Here is a 20,103-nt window from a genome sequence, read left to right on the forward strand (position 1 = left end):
ACGCATGCGATGCATTTTGATGACGACGACTTTTCTGTTAGATATTTTACTGATATACTCGTAAATGGGAAAGTTCAGATGGATGGATGTTTGTTATTTTGTAGCCTAAACTGTTGAAACTCATTGAAATTTAGATGTAAAAGATTGTCTCAAAGAACACATTGACAATTACTTTTTTTTTAATTCCACGTAAACTTATACATTGTATAGTTAAACAAGGATGTCTTGTCCGGTTAAAGGCACCGTTATCGATTGGTTGCTATTAGAAAATATATATATTATGCGTAGACATGATCATATAAACACAAAAGTAAAAGGAATAAATATAAATGGTTTCGAAAGTAGAAAGCCTAAGAAAGTATGGATTGTGTGAAAGAGATGCTTGAAGGGAGTGAAATCAAATATGATAGAGCTGTATGGATATACTGTGCCGATACTAGGAACAAGGGCAAGTTTCTGATGATGAAATATCGTTAAATCTATACGAATATTATAAAGAGGAAATGTTTGTATTTATTGAAATTACTCAAAAACTACATGTCCGATTTCAAAAATTCTTTCACCATTAAAAAGCTACGTTATCTATACTATTATAATAAAGCGTAAACACACACTTCTGTGTTGCCTAAGATGTCAGCAATTACAGCACATTTTTGAATAAGTTTTTTTTTTAATAAAAAGCCTTACACTTACGTCACGTATATTTTCACGCCATTAAACTTATGGAGTAAATATTTTGAATAAAAACCCTAATGAGGGAAAAAGACCATAAGTTGCTGCCAGCATCAAGGACGCAAGGTTGCCATGATTTCGTCATCGTTATGTCATTTTGACATTTGCAATTGATAATTTGACACATGAAAACAGTAAAATAAAATGTTCATAATTTTATGCGGATGAAGTCGCACGGGAACAGCTAGTCAGTAATATAAGCTATATTTTTCAATTTCATGCAAGCGAAGTCGTGAGTAACAGTTAGTTTTCGATGTAGATAACAGAAGAGTCGTCGTCAGTGATTAGCTAAACGTAGCATGTTAAGCTTAAAGTCAAAGTGATTTAGCTAGCATCGATCGAGCAGCATATCGTTTGCCACATCGGCTTTGTCGTCATGTCTGAAGGTAATTCTGAGTCTGCTGTTCCCGCTGTACATTCTCCACCTGGAATTCAAGTCCAAGGAGGAACTCCAGCTGATGCCACAGACAGAAGAGGAGCATTTGGAGAACGAAAGTATGGAAGACGATAGAAGCACGAAGGATCCGAATGATGCTGAGGTAACGTTTTGTGTTTAGTTGCTTCCCATGGCTTTCCACGCGGGTGATGGGCTATAACACTTATGAACATCAATGTTCACACGAACACAGCACAACACAAGTAACAGAACAATTTTGATAGTTTAGCAAACAAATGTAAATATATGTTAATAACGTCAACTAACAAAAACATAAAAAATAAAAAAAAGCATTATATATGAAATTGTTTGGATGTAATTTTTATTTTTAATTCTTATGGCGTATATTGTATGAGAATACAAGAGTATATGATATTATTACGTATGTAGGTGGGTGTTGTGAAACGGCGTACGCTTTCTATTAAGAAGATTATACCTCCTGGGCAGCAGGTTAAAGTCACCAAGGTACACGAACGACTTCTCAATGTACCAACACTGCACAACATTCAAATGCTTTACACTTTCTGATGAAGAAATTTCGCTTTTTTTCTTATAATTTAGTAAGATACGATTTTTTCAATTTATTCAATTTTTCGTTAGAATATATTTCATTTATTACGAAGAAGAATCTTGTTATTTTTAACCCAAGAAAAAATATCTTTTGTGCTAGGAACATAATTACTTCCTTAAGGAAATGTTGTCCTGGTTCATGAAACGAAACAAAAGGTTCATATATATTAAAAAATGGTTCATAATATCTATTATTTCTGAAATTATAGTTTATTGTTTCAAATGTTAAATATTATTTGCGTATTTGATTTCATGCTTAAGTTTGTTAAGAATTTACACTAAACTGACTTACACAGCAAAATTGTGCTTTTACAAACAAAACTGGTGTTGCAAGCTATCCGTCGGCTTTTTATATCTTGTAGATTTTTTGTAATGTTCCTGCTAAATTTTCAATTCTTGCTATTCGTTTGTGTATCACGGTAAATAATCCTTGTGACGTCATAATTGTTTATTTTATTACTGCTATTTTGTTTCTTAAGTAAATCATGTTAATTAGTGATACATAAACGGCTTTATAAGAAATTGGTCGTTGCTTATGTTTTACGGAAATCGGAATAACATTTGTATTATAATTTAATTTCTTAACTTTTCCAGAATATTCTTCGCCTTTGGCATCATTCAATTTTCAGCCTAACGCTGCTTAATTTAAGTTTCAAAATTCACTAAATGCTTGTGGATCCTTTAATATAAGAACTATAATTCCAAGCATCATTACGGCAGATTTACTCTGTCCTATTACAATAATACTGCTATCCCATTCCTACTGTTTGAATAAAAGAGAGATAGCAATATTGTTCGTATGTCTCGACATTTTGTATTCACTAACTTGTCTAATTAATCAAGGCTTTTCTTCTGCCTTCCGATTTTTATTCTCTACCCTTTGAACATTTTGTGATAATTTTGTTACGATTTTGTATGGACTCAAGCAGGCGTTGATTGGCTCAGGGGCCGAATGCGAGACCCGTGTCGATCAAAATGGGAAAGTTGGTAAAATAGGCTGGGAGCCGTCGTATAGAGAACTGCCAGAGTATCACGCTCCAGAAGACAAGAGGATGCGACCTTTGCGGCTCAGAAAGAAGATATATGAATTCTTTACTGCGCCTATTACGAAGTTTTGGGCTGATTCGGTAAGTTTTCTTTACTAACTATACTAGCATTATAAAGAGGAAAGACTTGTATATATTGAGATTATTAAAAAACTACTGACCGATTTCAAAAATTCTTTCACCGTTAAAAAGTGAGTAACATAGGCCATGTTTTTATTTCTTAAGTTCACGCGGGCGAAGTCCCGAGCAAAGCTAGTTAATTATATTTTAACTATGATATTTCTACAATGCATTGACAGTGAGTTTAACAAATTTTTCTGACAAATTGTTGGATTGTAAATAAAAAACCTTTTCTTTTTTCAATACTTCCACCGTAAAAATTCCTCCCCAATAAAACATAAGCAATAATTATTACACCTTATCTGTAGGGTTGGCCTTAATTAAAATGAAAAAGTAGGGCAGTGTTAGGTTTACTGAAGGTAGATTATTACAATGTAAAGTTCACGTCATTTACCGCATATTTACATTAGGGGGTGTAAGAGGTGGGGGTCATTACCCGAACGATTATATTTGCTGCTAACGGTAACACGCACAAGCAATTATCCCCTTTTTATGTCATCATTAAGTCTAACTTATAACTTTTTGGATGACAGTTTTCAGATTATCGTATAGATAATTTTCTAACTATCATTTTGATTTTTTTTTGTAATCATCGAAACACTTATCGAGTTTTAATAGGAAAATATCCATTTTAATTAAGCGTCCCTTTGTTACAGATTGCCTATATTCTGTTCCTTCTGATGTTTACGTATACAGTATTAGTCAAGATGGATCTGACGCCATCTTGGCCGGAGATATACTCCATATGTTATATATTAACTTTCTTATGTGAGAAGATAAGGGAAATTATTACGTCCGAACCAGTTGCTATTAGGTAGGTTGTTTTAAATAATTCATTTTTACCTCAACTAAACTTTTGAAATTTATTTTCAAAAATTTTAATGTAATTTTCCAAATTTGAATTTCCAGTTTATAATGAAATTATTGCTTGAAACATTGTGTTGTTTATTGTACAGACATAAGTTCAGTGTGTGGGCGTGGAACATGTGGAATATGTATGATGCGGGATTCATTATATTCTTCTTGGTGGGGCTCGCGCTGCGCCTTCGCGCTAGCTCAATGGACGTCGGCCGCGTCATCTACTGCGTCGACATCATCTACTGGTATCTTAGGATACTCAATATATTGGGGGTTAATAAATATTTAGGTAAGTTCAAAATCATGCTTCTATAAACGACTTTTGTTTGATGAACGCCTGAATGCAGATATTAAAAGTCAGTTTTAACAGTGGTAGTGCTCGCTTTAACATCTTAGTACTAATGGGCCGGCACGCCCGGTGTAATACCACGACCATACAGAAGACAGGCGTGAAATGGAAGCAATTCCGTGTTTCGTCTGATGAGTGTGGTTCCGGAAGCCTAATTTAAGTCCCTTTCTCTTTACCACCCTTTTCTTATAAGGAGAGGATGGGAAGGGGAAGTGGATTTGACGGTGGAAGACGATGCATAGGAAGGGGAAATATCCTCTTTATGTGCGTCTCCTCCTCCGTCGAATAAGGGTAGGCAACGCATCTGCAATTGCGGATGTCTATGAGCAGCGGTCGCTTCGCTATTTTAGCGCATTCAGGTAGCCGGTTGCTCGTTTTCCACCTTATGTTATAAAAAAAACTAATTACTACTTTAGCAATATCTAACGATAAGTGTCTAACTTTGGAGTTATCCTCCAATAAGTTTACAAACTTTGACGACAGTGTGCGATAAAACATATCCATTATTACACAATTCTCCTTATTCGATAGTGCAATGAACTGTAACGATCTACCGCTGCATGTTTGATGAAGTTTTACTTTATTATTAAGCAAACTTGTATAAAGTTAGAACCTCAAACAATATTAACGAAAACTTGAAGTGCTATGAACTCGCTACATATTGCAAAAGCTTTGAAAACTTTATTTTTATTACCAAAAGTTTATTACATTTTGGTATCGTGGTGTTTGAAGCAATCTTTGTGTATGCCCTAATGATGGCTTTATCTTGTAGGTCCATTGGTAACGATGATGGGTAAAATGGTAAAAAATATGATATACTTTGTGGTGCTACTGCTAGTTGTACTGATGTCGTTCGGTGTCGCCCGCCAGGCGATACTCTACCCGGACAAAGAAGCTAGTCTTTATTTGATAAGAGAAGTAAGTACCATTCACTACATTAATAATGTAATTTTAATTTTAAGTTGTACAACTAAATCTGATGGTTAATTAGATAATAAATTATTGAAACAAGTTGCAGGCAAATTTTTGAGTATCAATTACACAAATCTTCATACAATTAACTGATACTGTATGAAACAATTGATAAACGCATGTTTTTATTATAGAAGCTGTAGAAGAAGCCTATTTAAAAAAAAAACTAACACTTAGTTTAATCAAAGGTTTCCACACTAACAAAATATTTGCAGGTTTTCTTCCAACCTTACTTCATGTTGTACGGTGAGGTGTTTGCCGAGCAAATGGCGCCCCCGTGCGGCTTGCCGGGGCTCGAGAAGTGCCGGGTCGGGCACTGGGTGCCGCCGGTCGTAATGAGCGTGTACCTTCTCATCGCCAACATTTTACTTGTCAACCTTCTTATTGCCGTTTTCAATAACATCTTCATTGAAGTCAACGGAGTGTCGCACCAGGTTTGCGACTGCAATTACGTAGCGTCGATGTTGCACATGTTTCGTAGCTTGTATCCGTCAAGGGATCACTAATTTTTACTTATTCGTCGATTTTAGTTATCGCTTTCGTATTTTCCACATCCAGCCTGTTGCGAGATTTGATTACATTGTAGTCTAGGGTAGTTTGTATTTTCGTAGATTCATATAATAAGTAGTTTTTAAGTTCGGTTATTAATTTTATTTGCGATACTTTTTAATTTGTTTTATTTGCGTCATTGTAGATATTCTTTCAACCGTACTTCATGTTGTACGGTGAAGTTTTCGCGAGTGACATCGACCCGGAATGCGGTATGGACATTTACGACCCAAAGTGTGTCACCGGGCGTTGGATCACGCCCATCGCGATGACCATCTACCTCCTTGTGGCGAATATTTTACTCATAAACCTCCTCATTGCGGTCTTTAACAATATATTTAATGAAGTCAATGAAGTCTCGCATCAGGTTTTCTTTTTTGTTTTTTTTTAATTTTATTTTGCGCTTTAGTTCCGGAATTGATTGACGTATTGAAATTTAAGTTTTAGTACAGATTTTTAATCTTAGTTTCGCTTAAGTTAAGCTACGGAAGATCAATTACGGAATTAGCTTTATTTAATAACTTCGTTTTCGTTGTTTGCTTTTGTTAATGGGTGAATATTGTTAGAACAAACGTATAATTTAGTCTAGGAGTTGGATTTCTAACGATTATTTAAGGCTTTATGTACTTCAATTAGAATAAATTTCCAAGTAATATAATATTTACTAAGATATAAGCTTACACACTCAACAGTTATCGATATTAATATGTTATTAACCGTTTGTCGAACAAACTCCCCAAACAAATATCGTCCTTTGGGACCTTTCAATATTAGGAAATTGATGCTTTCCTTAATATTTCAAGAATGTTTCTTTCCTGTATGTATAAACCAAATAAATTGTCGAAATTATAACAAGAAAATATCGCTTTTTGTGAAGTCCTAAGATTTCTAATATAATCCTAAAGATTAATTTATTTAAAATGACTTGTTCTTTAAAATTAAAATGTTTTTGCCCTTTGTTAGTTTAAAAGTCAGGTTTCAAAGCAAAATACCATAGTAAAATTTTAGTTTTCAATAATTTTAATCAATCCTAATGATCATTAAAAAAAAGAAATAAGCAGTAATGTTATTGATTCTCACGTTTAATTTGTAAGACTTATAACAGTATTAATAACCCGACAGGTTTGGATGTTCCAAAGATTCACTGTTGTTATGGAATACGAACAGAAGCCAGTATTGCCACCTCCACTGATTATATTTTGTCACATCTACGCGACTTGTAAATGGGTGACAAGGAACGTATCTCACAAAAGGTTTCAATACGACAATGGCCTTAAGTTGTTCTTAGAGAAAGAAGACATGGAGAGATTGTATGATTTTGAAGAGGAATGTGTTGAAGGTTATTTCAGGGAACAAGTAAGTTTGATTGCCTTTATACCGTACTTTAAATATAAAATAAATAAAAAATACAATCGCCTTTCATCAAACATTCAAAAGAAAATATTAACTTGTAAAATTTAAGTTTTTTAGTTATTGTGTGATATATTTTCAGGAAGTTAAATTGTCAAATTCAATAGAAGAAAGAGTGAGAAATACGACAGACAGAGTTGAGCACATCACTACAAAAATGGAAGATTTAAACCAAAAAGCTAATTGTCAAATACAATCTGTGCAGGTGAGTAAACACGAAAGGAACTACTTGCATTCTTAACAATAAAGCAATTAATGTTCAACTTTTCGCATCGCAATAAAATCTAATTCTCAAGTCTAATAATAATGTCATATATTTTAGAGTGTGGAGTTTAGGTTAAGAAAGCTAGAAGATGTCGCTGAGCAAACAATGAACCATTTGGCGGTGATACATCGGTTCATGGCGACTCATCCCTCTTTAGTAAATCGAGGATCAACAGACACGTTAGGACCACCACCACCGACATTCCAGGCTGGAGGAGCCAGGCTAAGAACAGCCAGTGACAGATCTGAGGTAAAATAAAAAATTACATTTTTATGTTTTTCTGTGATTAAAATCTTGAAAATGTTATATTTTGGAAAAAATACGTGTTCAAATATGTCAGTTGTCCCTTGTCTACAAATTCATTAATTGGTATAACAACAGCATGCCATTATAACATCGATGTTGTAGAGCAACATTCATTAAAATGTTTTTTCCACTAATATCTTGAATGTCAAAAAATGTTCAATGTTGGAAATATATTTATTTTTGTATAAGAAATCGTCGCCGCTGTTTATTTTTTTAGCTTCCAGTTTTTATTGACTTTATTTATTTTTGAAAAAATTAGAATTCTGAAATTAAAAATATGGAAAAAATATAACTTTTGACAATTTAAATTTGGAATTAATTTAATGAGTTCGAAATGAAGTCGATAAAACTGTTCCCTGCTATTTGTTGTTTGCTATACATAATCCCGCACACTCGCGTGTCTGTGCTGACGTCACTGTGCGGTGACGCAGGTGCTGTCAGACAGCGACACGGGCGCCGCGCGGTTCGCCGTCCGCCCCGTGCAGGAGGAGGACGAGCAAGCCTCGCAGCCCTCGGACGTAAGCCCAACAACACATTATGTACCGGTCTCACCGCCCTTATATACACCTTTATCTAATATTCACATTTCGATATTACATCGCTGAAAAATTGTTCAATGTCGGCCATGCAGACTGCTTTTTTTAATTGCTTTTTAGTAGGCGACACTTATAGAAACACAATCGCTCTTTGCCGGCTATCGCAAATTTCCAATGGTCAATTAATATCAGGAAACTTTTGGAACTTTTAATTTTTATAAATGGGGCGGTGAGACTTTTAGTTAACTAATTGGCAAGTCTAGTTGAATTAGAATTTCTTGTAGTTAAATTACCGTTTCCAAATTTATTTAACATTCCAACAAAATTTCGTTTAATATTGTGTGAAACAGCACCACAAGTTTTAGGGGCTGTTTGACTGTACACACTTAAAACTACGAACATCAAATCGTCCTTTATTTCAATGAAGCTTTTTGTTAATATTTTATTTTGCGCACAGTTATAGTATTTACTTCATAAGTAGCTCTCAAGTTAGTACAAGAATAATATTTTACAATAAACATTAAATTTTGAAAGTAATTCTATCTAATTGCAATTATGTGGTCGTTGTATTCAAATTCCGACTTCGAAAATTTCATTGTTCAGCTTTGGATGTTAATGTTTTGTTTGATTTTTCAAATGTAAAGTTTTAAATTCAATGTATTTGCACTTGCTTTTCCTCATCCAATGTTGTGACTGTACGTATCAGCCCCATTATTGTTTTATCGTGCTACTGTTGATTGTCCACTTTATTTGTTACTGTTGTTGATTCGTTATCACATTTATGTTGGACATACAAAATGGACATTATTATGTGAAAATATTAAATGAACTAAACAATTTCAATCAAGTAATCTTTCTAAAGAAAAATCATTTTTTTTAAGGAACCGTAAATATTATCTTCACTTCTTTCTCTTATCGCACTGTTTTATTAATTATCTTTAAATTAAGCAAAATACTTCAATATCTTAGAAACTGGAATAGACTTAAACCTAATTTGAAACATTTAAATCTTTTTTTAATCGACTGTATTTTATAAAGGATGAGCTACCGCAATCGGGACCGGACGCGACAGCTGAAAAGGAACAAGAAGCTGACTCAATATCAACGTCTTCAGCTGGCAGTGTGGCGGGGCCTGATGTTACGGTAATCAGACCAACTGTACCCGCAACACCAGCCAGACAAAGGTCCTCAGATAGCAACCGAACTGAGCCCAGCGATGAAAAGAAGAGTAAGTGGATTTTAAAACTGAAAATTTCGACAAAAATATAATTCATTAAAAAGTGGAAAACAAATTTCTTTAAAAAATAGAAATTTGTTTTCCACTTTTTAATGAATTGATTAAAATGGAAAACTATTTAATGGATTACTTGTTATTTTTTTCGATCCTAGAATATAATGCAATTATGACAATTTATGTATGTATTTAATGAAAGTTCCGATGACCTACATGATTTTCTACAAAATCTTCATCTGTAAGATTATCTCTATTTTGGTAATACTTGTTATTTATTTATTACGTCAATCACTGATTTCATTGCAGCAGTTCCTTCAACAAATGACGATGCCTTCTTACCAGAAGTGCGCGAAATACCAACAGATACAAGCAACCTTCGACCAAGAACAACCTCCGCTGGAACACGACGCACTGCAAACACCAGACGGTATGTATCTCAATGTTTTCCAATCACTCGCTTCAGCTAGGGGAAAAGATTTCGCACAATAGAAAATTTATTTAGATTTCTTATTGGTTGCTAACATTTATTTGGCGATCAAATAGAAATATTCCATAGAAAATGGTCTTTAGAAGAACACTCAATCTGCTAAATATAAAGCCACTGGCATATCTTGTTGAAACAATTATTGTAAACAGCAAATATAAAAATCCAAACGATACAATAGTTCATTTAGTTTACTGCATGTCGTATTTTATTTTCCATTATAAAATTGGCGAAGTCGTTGATTAAAATTTTTGAAATTTCATCATCACGTTTTTAATTTCATATTTTTTGTTACCTTCTGGCATCTGTTAGGAGACGGTTGTGGAAACAGTAAGTCAAATAGAGTCAATTGGAGATACGCTTCGCTTGTACATTAGGCGATGTTTATTGTAGCTAGATCTAGTATCACGGTTTGCATCTCAGCTGTAAAACACGCTTTACAATTGGTTTTATTAACATTTACAGCGGCACTTTGATTTTTAATTCGTGGAAATGTCTGTATTAATTCGATGTATTCAGTTAAGTCTGCATTTTGTGTGCGTAATTTAAACGCATATCGTATTTTGTCGTATTTAATTAATGTAATTATAAATGTTATATTTATGTACTGAAAGCATACTCTTAAGTCACAATTTTTGTATAACTATTGGTCATTTAAAACACTTTCTTCCTTATTAAGTTAACACTCTTTTTTACTTCAGTATTTATAACTATGTATTACACTAATAAAAGCACATTTACGTTGTATTTGTTATCGACTTTTGTACGTATTTGTAAATAGTCAAAAATTCGTATTAAAATATTCTATGTTATGAATCTTTCTTCTTTTAATTATTGATAATAACCAAGACATGATTTACAATTATAAAGTACTTACTTAATCTTTCTCAGTTGTAGTTTAAATAGTTTAGTATTAAAATCTAAAAGTAGGGTAGTCAACAAACACACTGAACTGTTGAATTGAATGTTTAGAATAATAATAGGGAACTTATCAAAAATTAGCACAGAGGACCGTCTTAACCTTAAGATACAAGAAGCACTTGGATTTAGGAGGTAAAGACGTCTCGTTTAGGTAAATATTTGAACAAATTACTGTGGTGGCAGACGATCGGAAGGTGGTAACGACTGTGGCGTGGGCGGGCATCATTCTGCACAGCACCTGGCGCCCCGGAGACAGCACAGCCAGACACACTCCGAGCCGGACAACTCTGCAGTCGATGCTTGTTCTTTACATAATTCTGTTACTGGTAAGAAAACACTGGTATAATATTTTCATATCTAATTTAGAACATGCTGATTAGAGTTTCTTCGATTGTTGCCTTGACGTTGATAGAAATCATCGAAACAAAAGGCAAGACGATCGATGATTGCGAAGGAACCAAGAGAATGTTCTTTAGGCTTATAAAGGGCGCATAACTTTGACTAAACAATCGCACAACTGTTGTGCGATTGTCGATTGTTTCGCAACCAATTCAACTGTGTAGTTGCACAACTAAAAATAGAGTAATGTACGCATAGGAATCAAAGCGAGACTAAACAGTTGTTATTCAAGTGTGCGCGCACTCTTACTGATCTATACCTTATAGAAGCTTGTAAATCGATTGTTGCTTGTACCTTTGTATATTTCTATGTACAAATATTTGAATGACTATCAGGCCGTCAGTCCGGGTGGGAAGCGACGGGTGGTGCAGGTGGGATGTCGTCAGGTCGCACTCGTGTTGGCGGCGCACCTCGCTCCCTGCTGCTCGCCATGCACGAGTACACCAGCATCACGGACGAGTTGGAGACTGTCTACGGCTTATTCTCTCCTCCTCATACACCAAGGTATTCCTTTTAATTCTGTATGTGCCAACTGTTTCTGTATTTGAGTATAGACTGATGTATTCTTGTTATCTCAGGACTCCAATAACATCACGTCTCCTGTCTCCGGCGCGCGCGGCGTCCCCTTCCCTGCGGCGCCGCCACGCCAGCGAAATGTCCAACCCGGAGTTCGCCCTCTTCATGGAGAAGGAGCACCTCCGTGGTGCAGAGGAGGACGACTACATCATTATGGAGAACCTCATACAGCGCCGGTAAGATCTTTTCTTAAGTGTATAGTTTTTGACGTCCACGATCATGAATTAAACACAAATTAAAGTTTATCCCATTATTCTACTCTAATTCGACTAATACTAACGTTGGCTAATCCTTAAAAAAAAAATATTTCTGAACTCACGGGAAGTCCGTCCTTCGATTGCTAACGTAAAAAAATAACTTAAGGCGTGCATATCGACTGTAGCATAGAAATGGAGTGTTACCTGGGCAGATACGAGGAGGAGGAGGCGGGTGAGGGGAGCGCAGGAGGTGAGGTGTCGGGGCCGGGGGGGGAGGTGACGGCAGTTAGTATCAGCGTGTGCGTCAACAACGAGGAGCCGCCGCAGAACTCGCAGCTGCTGACTGTCGCTGACCGCCGGCTGGTACATCAGAGGTGAGGTTTTTAGACCGAATGGCATTTTCAAAAACTAAACCTATTATATGAATAGACAGATTCGTCTGGAAAACTTAATAAACTGTTTAATCCTTATACGTGCAAGACATGCATTACTTGTTATTTCTAACTGCTGCCAGGCATTCCCTTCGTCGGTCTTCGGCAATTGACAGCCGCGAGTTGCCCTCGCCACTGCAGCCGCTGTTGGGTGATGATAGTTGCGGAGAGGTGCTGCTGCCGGTGCCCAGGCAACCTTCAGGTATATTATCCCTGTTGTACCTGTAAAATCTTATACATCACTTTACGATTGTACACTTCACGCCTGTCATTTATTGCATTAGGTGAGCTCCACATTGCGAAGATAAAAAATACGGGTTCTACCACTTACGTTTCCGAGATCTATGTGTAGCTATATGACAGCTAATATATCTAAGGTGTTATCTATTGTCATCTATATATTTAGGTGAGACAAACGCATCAAGCGACATATCTCTGTCTCACATGGTGAGTGAGAACTTGCCGCCGCGGCCGTCCATAGTGCTGGACTCGTCGCAGTTGCCGCGGCAGCGCTCCGCCGAGCGGCCGCCCGCGCCGCACGCGCCGCCAGCGCACGCGCGCCCCGAGACCATGTGCTGAGTTAGTATACAACGACTCAACTATTCTTTATATTTTAAACAATGTAGATAGTAATAGAATACTAATTATATTAAGTATATGTATGTATATGGCGAGGAAGTTTGAGAGTAGCCTCAGTGGAAGAAGGTAAGGAGTAAAAGGTTAGCATGGTATGGGTATGGCAGATATGATCTCCAAGTCATCTTGATGGGAAAAGTTGCCGGCAAAAGGAGTGTTGGTCGTCGAAAGAAATCGTGATTACGCAACATCCGAGAGTGGTCAGGAATTGCGAATGCCGCCCAACTGTTTCGCCTCGCATGAGATAAGGTCAAATTTAGAGAACTGACCGCCAACCTTCGCTAGTCGGAGAGGGAAGAAGATGGTATGGGTATGCTATGAGGAGAGATGAATCGTATGTAAGAGATGGATGTATTGCATGAAAGGTGACATGATCAACAAGTGATACTGAGATGACGTATGATAGAATTATGTGGACAACAAAAACCTGATTGGTCGACCCATAGTTCAAGAACGAACGCACACTTTTGACTAAACTATCGCACAACTGGTGTGTGATTGTCAATTGTTTCTCATGCAATTCGACTGTTGTTGAAGAACTAACAATCGAGTAGTGTACCTATAAGCTCTTAAGGAATCAAAGCGTGAATTAAGTTATGCGATAGTTTAGTCAAATGCACTCGCTCTTACTCGTATTTCAAATCAATTGAATTATTTATACATATTTAATTTGAATTGTCTTTGTTCTAATAAATTTTATTATCAAATAGATTTTTTAAATGTATTCCCCTTTAATATTGCCGTTGATTAGACTTCAAATTTCATCAACATTGTAGGTCTGTCGCTCATTTACGATAATCGACTCAATTTTAATAGTTCTTAGTTTTACTATTAATAATATTAAACACTTTATTCACAGGTAACACTTAATTAGTATTAGAGTAGAAAATTGATGTGAATGGAGCAGCCTTCAACCAAATAATTCACAATGAGACTGCTCTAAGGTTGCGTATTAGGAATAATTTAGTAAATTAAAAATTTTAATATGGTAACACCAAAAACGACATATGTATTAAAAAACCAGGTATTATAAATGTGAGTCTAATTTAAATGGAAAATTTTAATATTCACATATCGAATAAAATTATGTTTGTATCACACGTGTAAAAAAACTTTTAAAAAGCTAATTTTGATGTTATTTTGTTTCAATTTTAAATTAAATGGACTTTCCAATTTTATTGTTTGACCAAAATTGCTATGATGCAATTTTTTTTTCTATTTTTTCAATCTATAGCTTGCACCTGGTACTACTTTTGTAATGATTTCAATTTTTTTCTGCCGTTAAAAAAACGTTACAATATATCGTGTGCATTGAAATCTTTTCATGAAAAATTGTATTTAAAAACTTACTTCACTATGCTGTAAAAATTTGGCTCCAACTTTTATCTTTTAAACACATAAATTAAAAAGTTATTTAGTGACGTAATTCGACGACAATATGCATGTATATATTGACTACAATGCCATGTTTTTAAACATTTTTATTAAGAATAGAATAAAATTAAACGAATAAAATATTCCGATGTAATTTAAATCAAATATCAGGACAAAAAAAACAATATAAAGTCTGTTCAAATAACATTCAAACATATCAGAAAAAAATGCGAATAGATTGAAATAATTTAGGCAGTTTATTTAAAAAAAAAATTAAAAACGTATTTGACCAATAAAGTTAAGCGATCTTAGAACGAACGTAGTATCGAACATCAACATTTAAGTTAAAGAATTATTTAAGTAGCTATATTTAAGTAACAAAAATGAAATTCATTTAGTCATCTTTGGAACTAAAAAATATCTTTAATTTTCTGCTTATTAATATAATAAATATTATAATAAATATAAATATTAACGGTCTTACCCAATAATCGATCTCGGATAATCTTTGCTTGTAATTAAACCGATCTAAGGATATCAATTGCAATCGAAAGATACTTAATAGACAGCGATCTGTTGTCAACCTAGAAATAATTCTTCGATCTAAGTTTGGATATTGGGTTCGACCGTAAAAGAAACGCATAACCTAGTTAATTTTGAATCTAAATTAACAGCGGGACATCACAATGTGTTCATTTATACCAAATATTTTGTGCAAATATTTTACAATTTACCAACATTGTTACAAAATATAGATATCATTTTTGTATATATTTGTAACAAATTAATGTGGCTTTGTATTATATTTGATAATTCTCTTAATAAAAACACTATTACGATGAAGTTAAAATCGATATTTATTTCATATCATTTTCAACTTTAGCAATTTAAAAAGCAATAATTTAAATAAAGCGATTTTGGATGTAATATTATTAAATAAAAATGTGTTTTTAAGAAAAATAAAAAGGCAATAAATGTGTTTAAAACATTTATTTATCTTGAAAACTTAAATAAAGAAATGGTTTTGATGGTTATAAAAATGTATCATAACTACGCACAAATGTAACTAATTTTGTTTTTTATTTAACAGACATACTGGCTGATAACTGTCAAAATTAAGATGAAAAACTACTACTTATTAAATTACTTATTTAATTAAATTAGTAGTTTAATAATTACTTATTTAATTAATTATTAAACTACTTATTTATTAACAAAACTAATACAGAAAATTATTCACAATTTAGTGATAATTTTACCATGGTTAAAACCATCAAAAATATTTCTATACAATGCATAATTTGTATTAAATTCTACTTAAAAAAATGTCATCCATCGATCTGGCCATATGTAAAAAAATGTTTCAAACCATTAAAAGGTTGAATTTTTTAACATACTCCAGGTCTAAGAATCACGATATTTATCAAGTAGTGGTTTTTTAAACATAACCTTAATTCTAAGTAATTTTAATTGTAAATGATGAAGTGTTGTTTTGTACCAAAAGTATTGTTAAGGCCGAATGGATTTGCTTTGGTCGTTTATTTAAATGCTAGAATTGTATTATTTTATCGTGACATTTAAATGTTATTAAAAAAGCCTTTCAATATTTATTTAAGTACGTTAGCCCGCAGCCATAGACGTCATCGGTAAGAATATTTGAAGCCCCCTCCTAGAGACATTACCAATAACTGCCCCCAGACCGTGAATAGATTTTTTTGTGCTTGCAACATTTTTATCTCCCGACATTTTAACAGATTACTATAGATTTAAAATTTCATTATTCTTTACAATTGGAATAAAATTTGGTTATCTGCTTTTATTGGAGACAAAATATACAATTTTGTTATGATAAAATAATATAATATAGGCAAAACTTTAATAATTTTACTTAATGTATTTTGCTTTTACACTGTTTTGAGTATTAAATTGGTTATCCTTATTGGGATGTTTTACAGCTTCTACCAATATTTTTGAGTGATTGTTCCACTTCGTTTGTGTTATGTAAACGTATGTACAATAATATAATAAAATATATTTGTGATATTATATTGAAGTTTTTATATCCCTAACCGTTGGTTTCCACTGTACACACAAACATGACATATTCCTCATTGTATTTAAAAGAAATAATATTAATTATATTTTAATCAGGAACATAAAATCTGTATTGAGGAAAAATATAAAACTACATGACGTAGCACAAGAGATTTAACAAAGATTTTTTTATTTCTTGGTTAGTCTATCGAAATATAATTCATTTTACTTCAAACTATTTAGTATCGACAGTCTTAATATACACTATTTATCTTCACTTACAAGAATCACATAAAAAATAACACTTAAGTAGTAAATACCACAATAAATAAAAAGTAACAAAAACCTTTGACTTCAAGTGAAGAATGCTACAAATGTAAGTACATTTCTCTTTACAACGCCATCTACCGACATTTGCCAGTAAATATGAACATTTTAATTGCTGAATTTAAAAGTTCTCGTCTTCAAAATTGGCGCATTAGAGAATCTTTCAAATAACTCAACTGGTCTACAGTTGACAAGTATTTTTGGTTAAAATCTCGTAATATTGTTATATGATGACTTGATTAAAGGGGTCAGTAGTGGTGATGACTGAGGAAGAATTGAGACCATTCATTTGAGCTTGGTAAAGCGCATCGTTGATCAACTTTTCAGCCAATATCCGCATATTTGTAGGAAGGCTCCTTAACTTTGCCGCTACATTGATACCTAAAGAAAAACACATCAAATGTCAGAATTAATGAAATTATCAAACGTAATTAAATATGATGCGACTACCGCCATCTATTGATATTTGTACATCAACTAATGTTGCCAGTTTTGTTACTAGCAGAAAAGCGGGAAGAGTTTATGAAAGAAAGAAAAGCTTTGCATACGTTTTTTTAAACAAGTAATTTTTTCTCGATGGTGTAGTTAATTTTTTGTGTTTAGTTTTTTAATAAATTTCCATTCCCTAGCGAGCTGTTGAAGAAAAATAATTGTTTGTTTCATTGACCTTTAGAGTGTTGTTACAGACATAATTTACGCAGCACGGTATAATAGCTGCTATCTGTAATTTATACTATAGAATAATTATTTTAAAAAAACAATAAAAAAAGTCTTGCAAGGGTCTTTTCAAGTGTAGAAAATGCTCTATTATGGTCTATTCTAGAAGAAAGAAATTCGATAAGCGCTAGCCTAGCTCTTTTGCATATCATACTTCATACTAATATTATAAATGCGAAAGATTATTTATTTATTCATTCATTCATTCATTCATTCATTCATTCATTCATTCATTCACTCATGCATTCATTCATTCATTCATTCATTCATTAATTAATTAATTAATTCATTCATTCATTAATTCATTAATTCATTCATTCATCCATCCATCCATCCATCCATCCATCCATCCATCCATCCATCCATCCATCCATCCATCCATCCATCCATTCATTCATTCATTCATCTATTTATTTATTTATTTATTTATTTATTTATTCATTTACTTATTTATACAAACAAACATTCAATATCACAATTCAAATATAATAATACGTAATTCAAAATACCTTTCTCACATTTTTTTTTACTTCTAATTTTAAATTCGGTATTTTGTTTAGATGAATGGATGTTTGTTAGAGTTTGTAGCCTAAACGGTTGAACGGATTTCGATGAAATTTAGTATAGATGTAGAGTATAGTTTGGAAAAACACATAGGCTACTTTTGTTTTTTTAATTCTACACGAACGGAGTCGCGGGAGAAGCTAGTTTACTATAAAAAGAGGAGTACCTATAGCGTCATATTCATCTTCTATCTCGGTACAGTGTCGTTTGCTGTTCTTGCTGTCGTCTTCGAAGTTCGCGAGCTGATACCTCTTGTGGTCCTCCACGTTCACCATATTGCTGACGCTGTACTCAGGGTAGGTCTCCATCGACTGCTCGAATTGCTGACCTTCATCGCCATCGTTGACACCGTCTTCCGAGTTCTGAACGGAGAAGTCTACTAAGAAATCCAATAATCAACCACAAATCATTGGTAATCTAGACTATAAATAGCTTCAAGTTAAACTAACATAGCCTGCAATAGAAAAAACTCAGCTATCTTTAGATGGCGATCCATCTTAAAGCAAATAATTAACACAATATTCGGATCGATCTTTAAAATCGATTATTGCGCTCGACTGTTAGACTTTGACAAGACAAACATTCTAACATCATTTTAATTCCTATTTTAAAATGAGTACAAATTAAAAATTATTCTTTGAACGGAAGTAATACAAGTTTGTTCTGAAGAAGGCAACCCTACAACGACTGTATTCCTTGAACTTTCATTTAATTAATTTGTTGTGGCTTCTTAGCTCACTTTAGCTGTACTGTTACTTAGAAATAATGTCAAACACATAACGATAAAATTGTATTAAACATTAAACATTGAATTGTTTTATTAATTTATCCCTAAAGAGTTTGTTTCACTTTTGTCTCAAACGTCATAAAAGCGCTTTTGCTATCATCTTGGCTTCAAGCGTCTTGTGAACTAGGGACATCGCATGATTCGCTGCGCAGAATACAATTTTAGGTGTAGCGGAGGGTAGAGAAGCGGGGGGAGAGCACTGCGCAACGAACAGTGACCTTGAGTCGCTAAAAAGGTTACATATTGTTTATTCACCGCAGTGAAAATGCAAAACTCTAACCTAACACAGGAGTTCCCATTAATCGTTCCTGTCTAGTGACCGTTTCGACCTTTTTGACAACTCAAGGTCACCTGCGGACGAAGAAGTACAGTCAAGTCAAAAAACAACGCAACGTTTAATTTTGTTACGGAAGTGTGAATAATAGCATCCAATTTTTAAACAACTAACAAAAACTATTCTTTTGGTAAAAACGATTAATGTACCCACCATTTGGAGGTAAAATATTAAATACATATAGATAAATAAAATAAACTATAAATTTTAAGCTTAACTGTACATAAACAGAAATGTGATGATTGTAAAAATGTGCTATGCATTGTACAGACTATCTAAACGCACAGAGACACGAAGTCGAGCAGCCCTTCAAGCCCGTACTGTACAGTTGTGTGCCGTCTCCCCCAACCCCCAACCCTTCTATTTCCCGCTAACACCTAAAATTATGTTCTGCTAAATTCCATATTAAATGTTGCGTCCGAAACTGGACCCAACATTAATAAATGTATAAGTTTGTGTGTTTTGTTACAATAACAAAACAAAAGTTTTCACCTCGTTCTCGTGTACGGTCTGTGCTTTCTGGTAAATTTCATCATCCGTTTCGTCATCGGTGAACACAAAGGAGAACAAGTCGTAGTACCAAAGCATCGGTTTGTATATGCCGTCGGTACCGCCGGCCGCGACACGGATACGGCTGTCTCGGACGCGCTTGTGCTCCCGCCGCACGCACGCGCGCAAGCTCTCAATCTTACGCAACACGTGCACACGCGTCGCGCTCGGCTCGTGCTCTTGCACCAACTGAGTCAGCTTCGATATCGCTTCATACCTTTTCTGTTTCAATTTATACGAAACGCAATTCTTATTCCATAAACAAGGATGCTCCCTGTACATAGATATCATTTTTTTGAGCAATTTGCGCGGGAATACGACACAAGACTCCTCCATGTTTGTGGCGCGCGGCAAGCGGCGCGGCGCGCAGGTCACTGGACTTGGCGGCGA

At 34.3% G+C, this 20,103-nt stretch overlaps 2 protein-coding genes across 6 annotated transcripts in view; one reads left to right on the plus strand and one right to left on the minus strand.

Annotated features, from left to right (window-relative positions):
- LOC106102355 (transient receptor potential cation channel trpm) overlaps positions 1-14,061 on the plus strand; it is a 121,239-nt gene extending 107,178 nt beyond the window's left edge. For 3 of the 5 annotated variants that reach the window (XM_013281794.1, XM_013281797.1, XM_013281796.1), the window contains 20 exons: positions 1,119-1,271; positions 2,668-2,865; positions 3,561-3,718; positions 3,861-4,051; positions 4,884-5,029; positions 5,299-5,517; positions 5,778-5,999; positions 6,755-6,988; positions 7,125-7,247; positions 7,365-7,556; positions 8,045-8,131; positions 9,188-9,377; positions 9,690-9,810; positions 10,972-11,114; positions 11,523-11,691; positions 11,766-11,939; positions 12,146-12,334; positions 12,475-12,593; positions 12,798-12,970; positions 13,887-14,061. In XM_013281794.1, coding sequence (XP_013137248.1) covers positions 1,119-1,271; positions 2,668-2,865; positions 3,561-3,718; positions 3,861-4,051; positions 4,884-5,029; positions 5,299-5,517; positions 5,778-5,999; positions 6,755-6,988; positions 7,125-7,247; positions 7,365-7,556; positions 8,045-8,131; positions 9,188-9,377; positions 9,690-9,810; positions 10,972-11,114; positions 11,523-11,691; positions 11,766-11,939; positions 12,146-12,334; positions 12,475-12,593; positions 12,798-12,970 — 3,201 coding nt within the window. In that variant the 3' untranslated portion in view covers positions 13,887-14,061. The remainder of the gene's footprint in view (positions 1-1,118; positions 1,272-2,667; positions 2,866-3,560; positions 3,719-3,860; positions 4,052-4,883; positions 5,030-5,298; positions 5,518-5,777; positions 6,000-6,754; positions 6,989-7,124; positions 7,248-7,364; positions 7,557-8,044; positions 8,132-9,187; positions 9,378-9,689; positions 9,811-10,971; positions 11,115-11,522; positions 11,692-11,765; positions 11,940-12,145; positions 12,335-12,474; positions 12,594-12,797; positions 12,971-13,886) is intronic. The other 2 variants (XM_013281795.1, XM_013281798.1) reach the window with 2 other exon arrangements.
- A 1,767-nt stretch (positions 14,062-15,828) lies between these two features.
- LOC106102563 lies at positions 15,829-20,077 on the minus strand. Its single transcript, XM_013282081.1, has 3 exons — positions 19,657-20,077; positions 18,210-18,405; positions 15,829-17,143 (listed from the first exon to the last, which is right to left on the minus strand). The coding sequence occupies exons 1-3, from the start codon at positions 20,047-20,049 to the stop codon at positions 16,986-16,988; spliced, it is 747 nt and encodes a 248-aa protein (XP_013137535.1). The 5' UTR covers positions 20,050-20,077; the 3' UTR covers positions 15,829-16,985.
- Positions 20,078-20,103: the final 26 nt, after the last annotated feature.

This window comes from Papilio polytes, unplaced genomic scaffold (assembly GCF_000836215.1).
Source record: "Papilio polytes unplaced genomic scaffold, Ppol_1.0 DF823923.1, whole genome shotgun sequence".
Lineage (NCBI taxonomy): Eukaryota > Metazoa > Arthropoda > Insecta > Lepidoptera > Papilionidae > Papilio > Papilio polytes.

Excerpts from the sequence above, each read along its gene's own strand:
- LOC106102563 (XM_013282081.1), bottom strand. The coding sequence starts at position 20,049 with ATGGAGGAGTCTTGTGTCGTATTCCCGCGCAAATTGCTCAAAAAAATG. Across the intron at positions 18,406-19,656 it reads AGACCGTACACGAGAACGAG|AACTCGGAAGACGGTGTCAA; the intron begins GTGAAAACTTTT and ends TTCTCCGTTCAG. Across the intron at positions 17,144-18,209 it reads AGATGAATATGACGCTATAG|GTATCAATGTAGCGGCAAAG; the intron begins GTACTCCTCTTT and ends GTTTTTCTTTAG.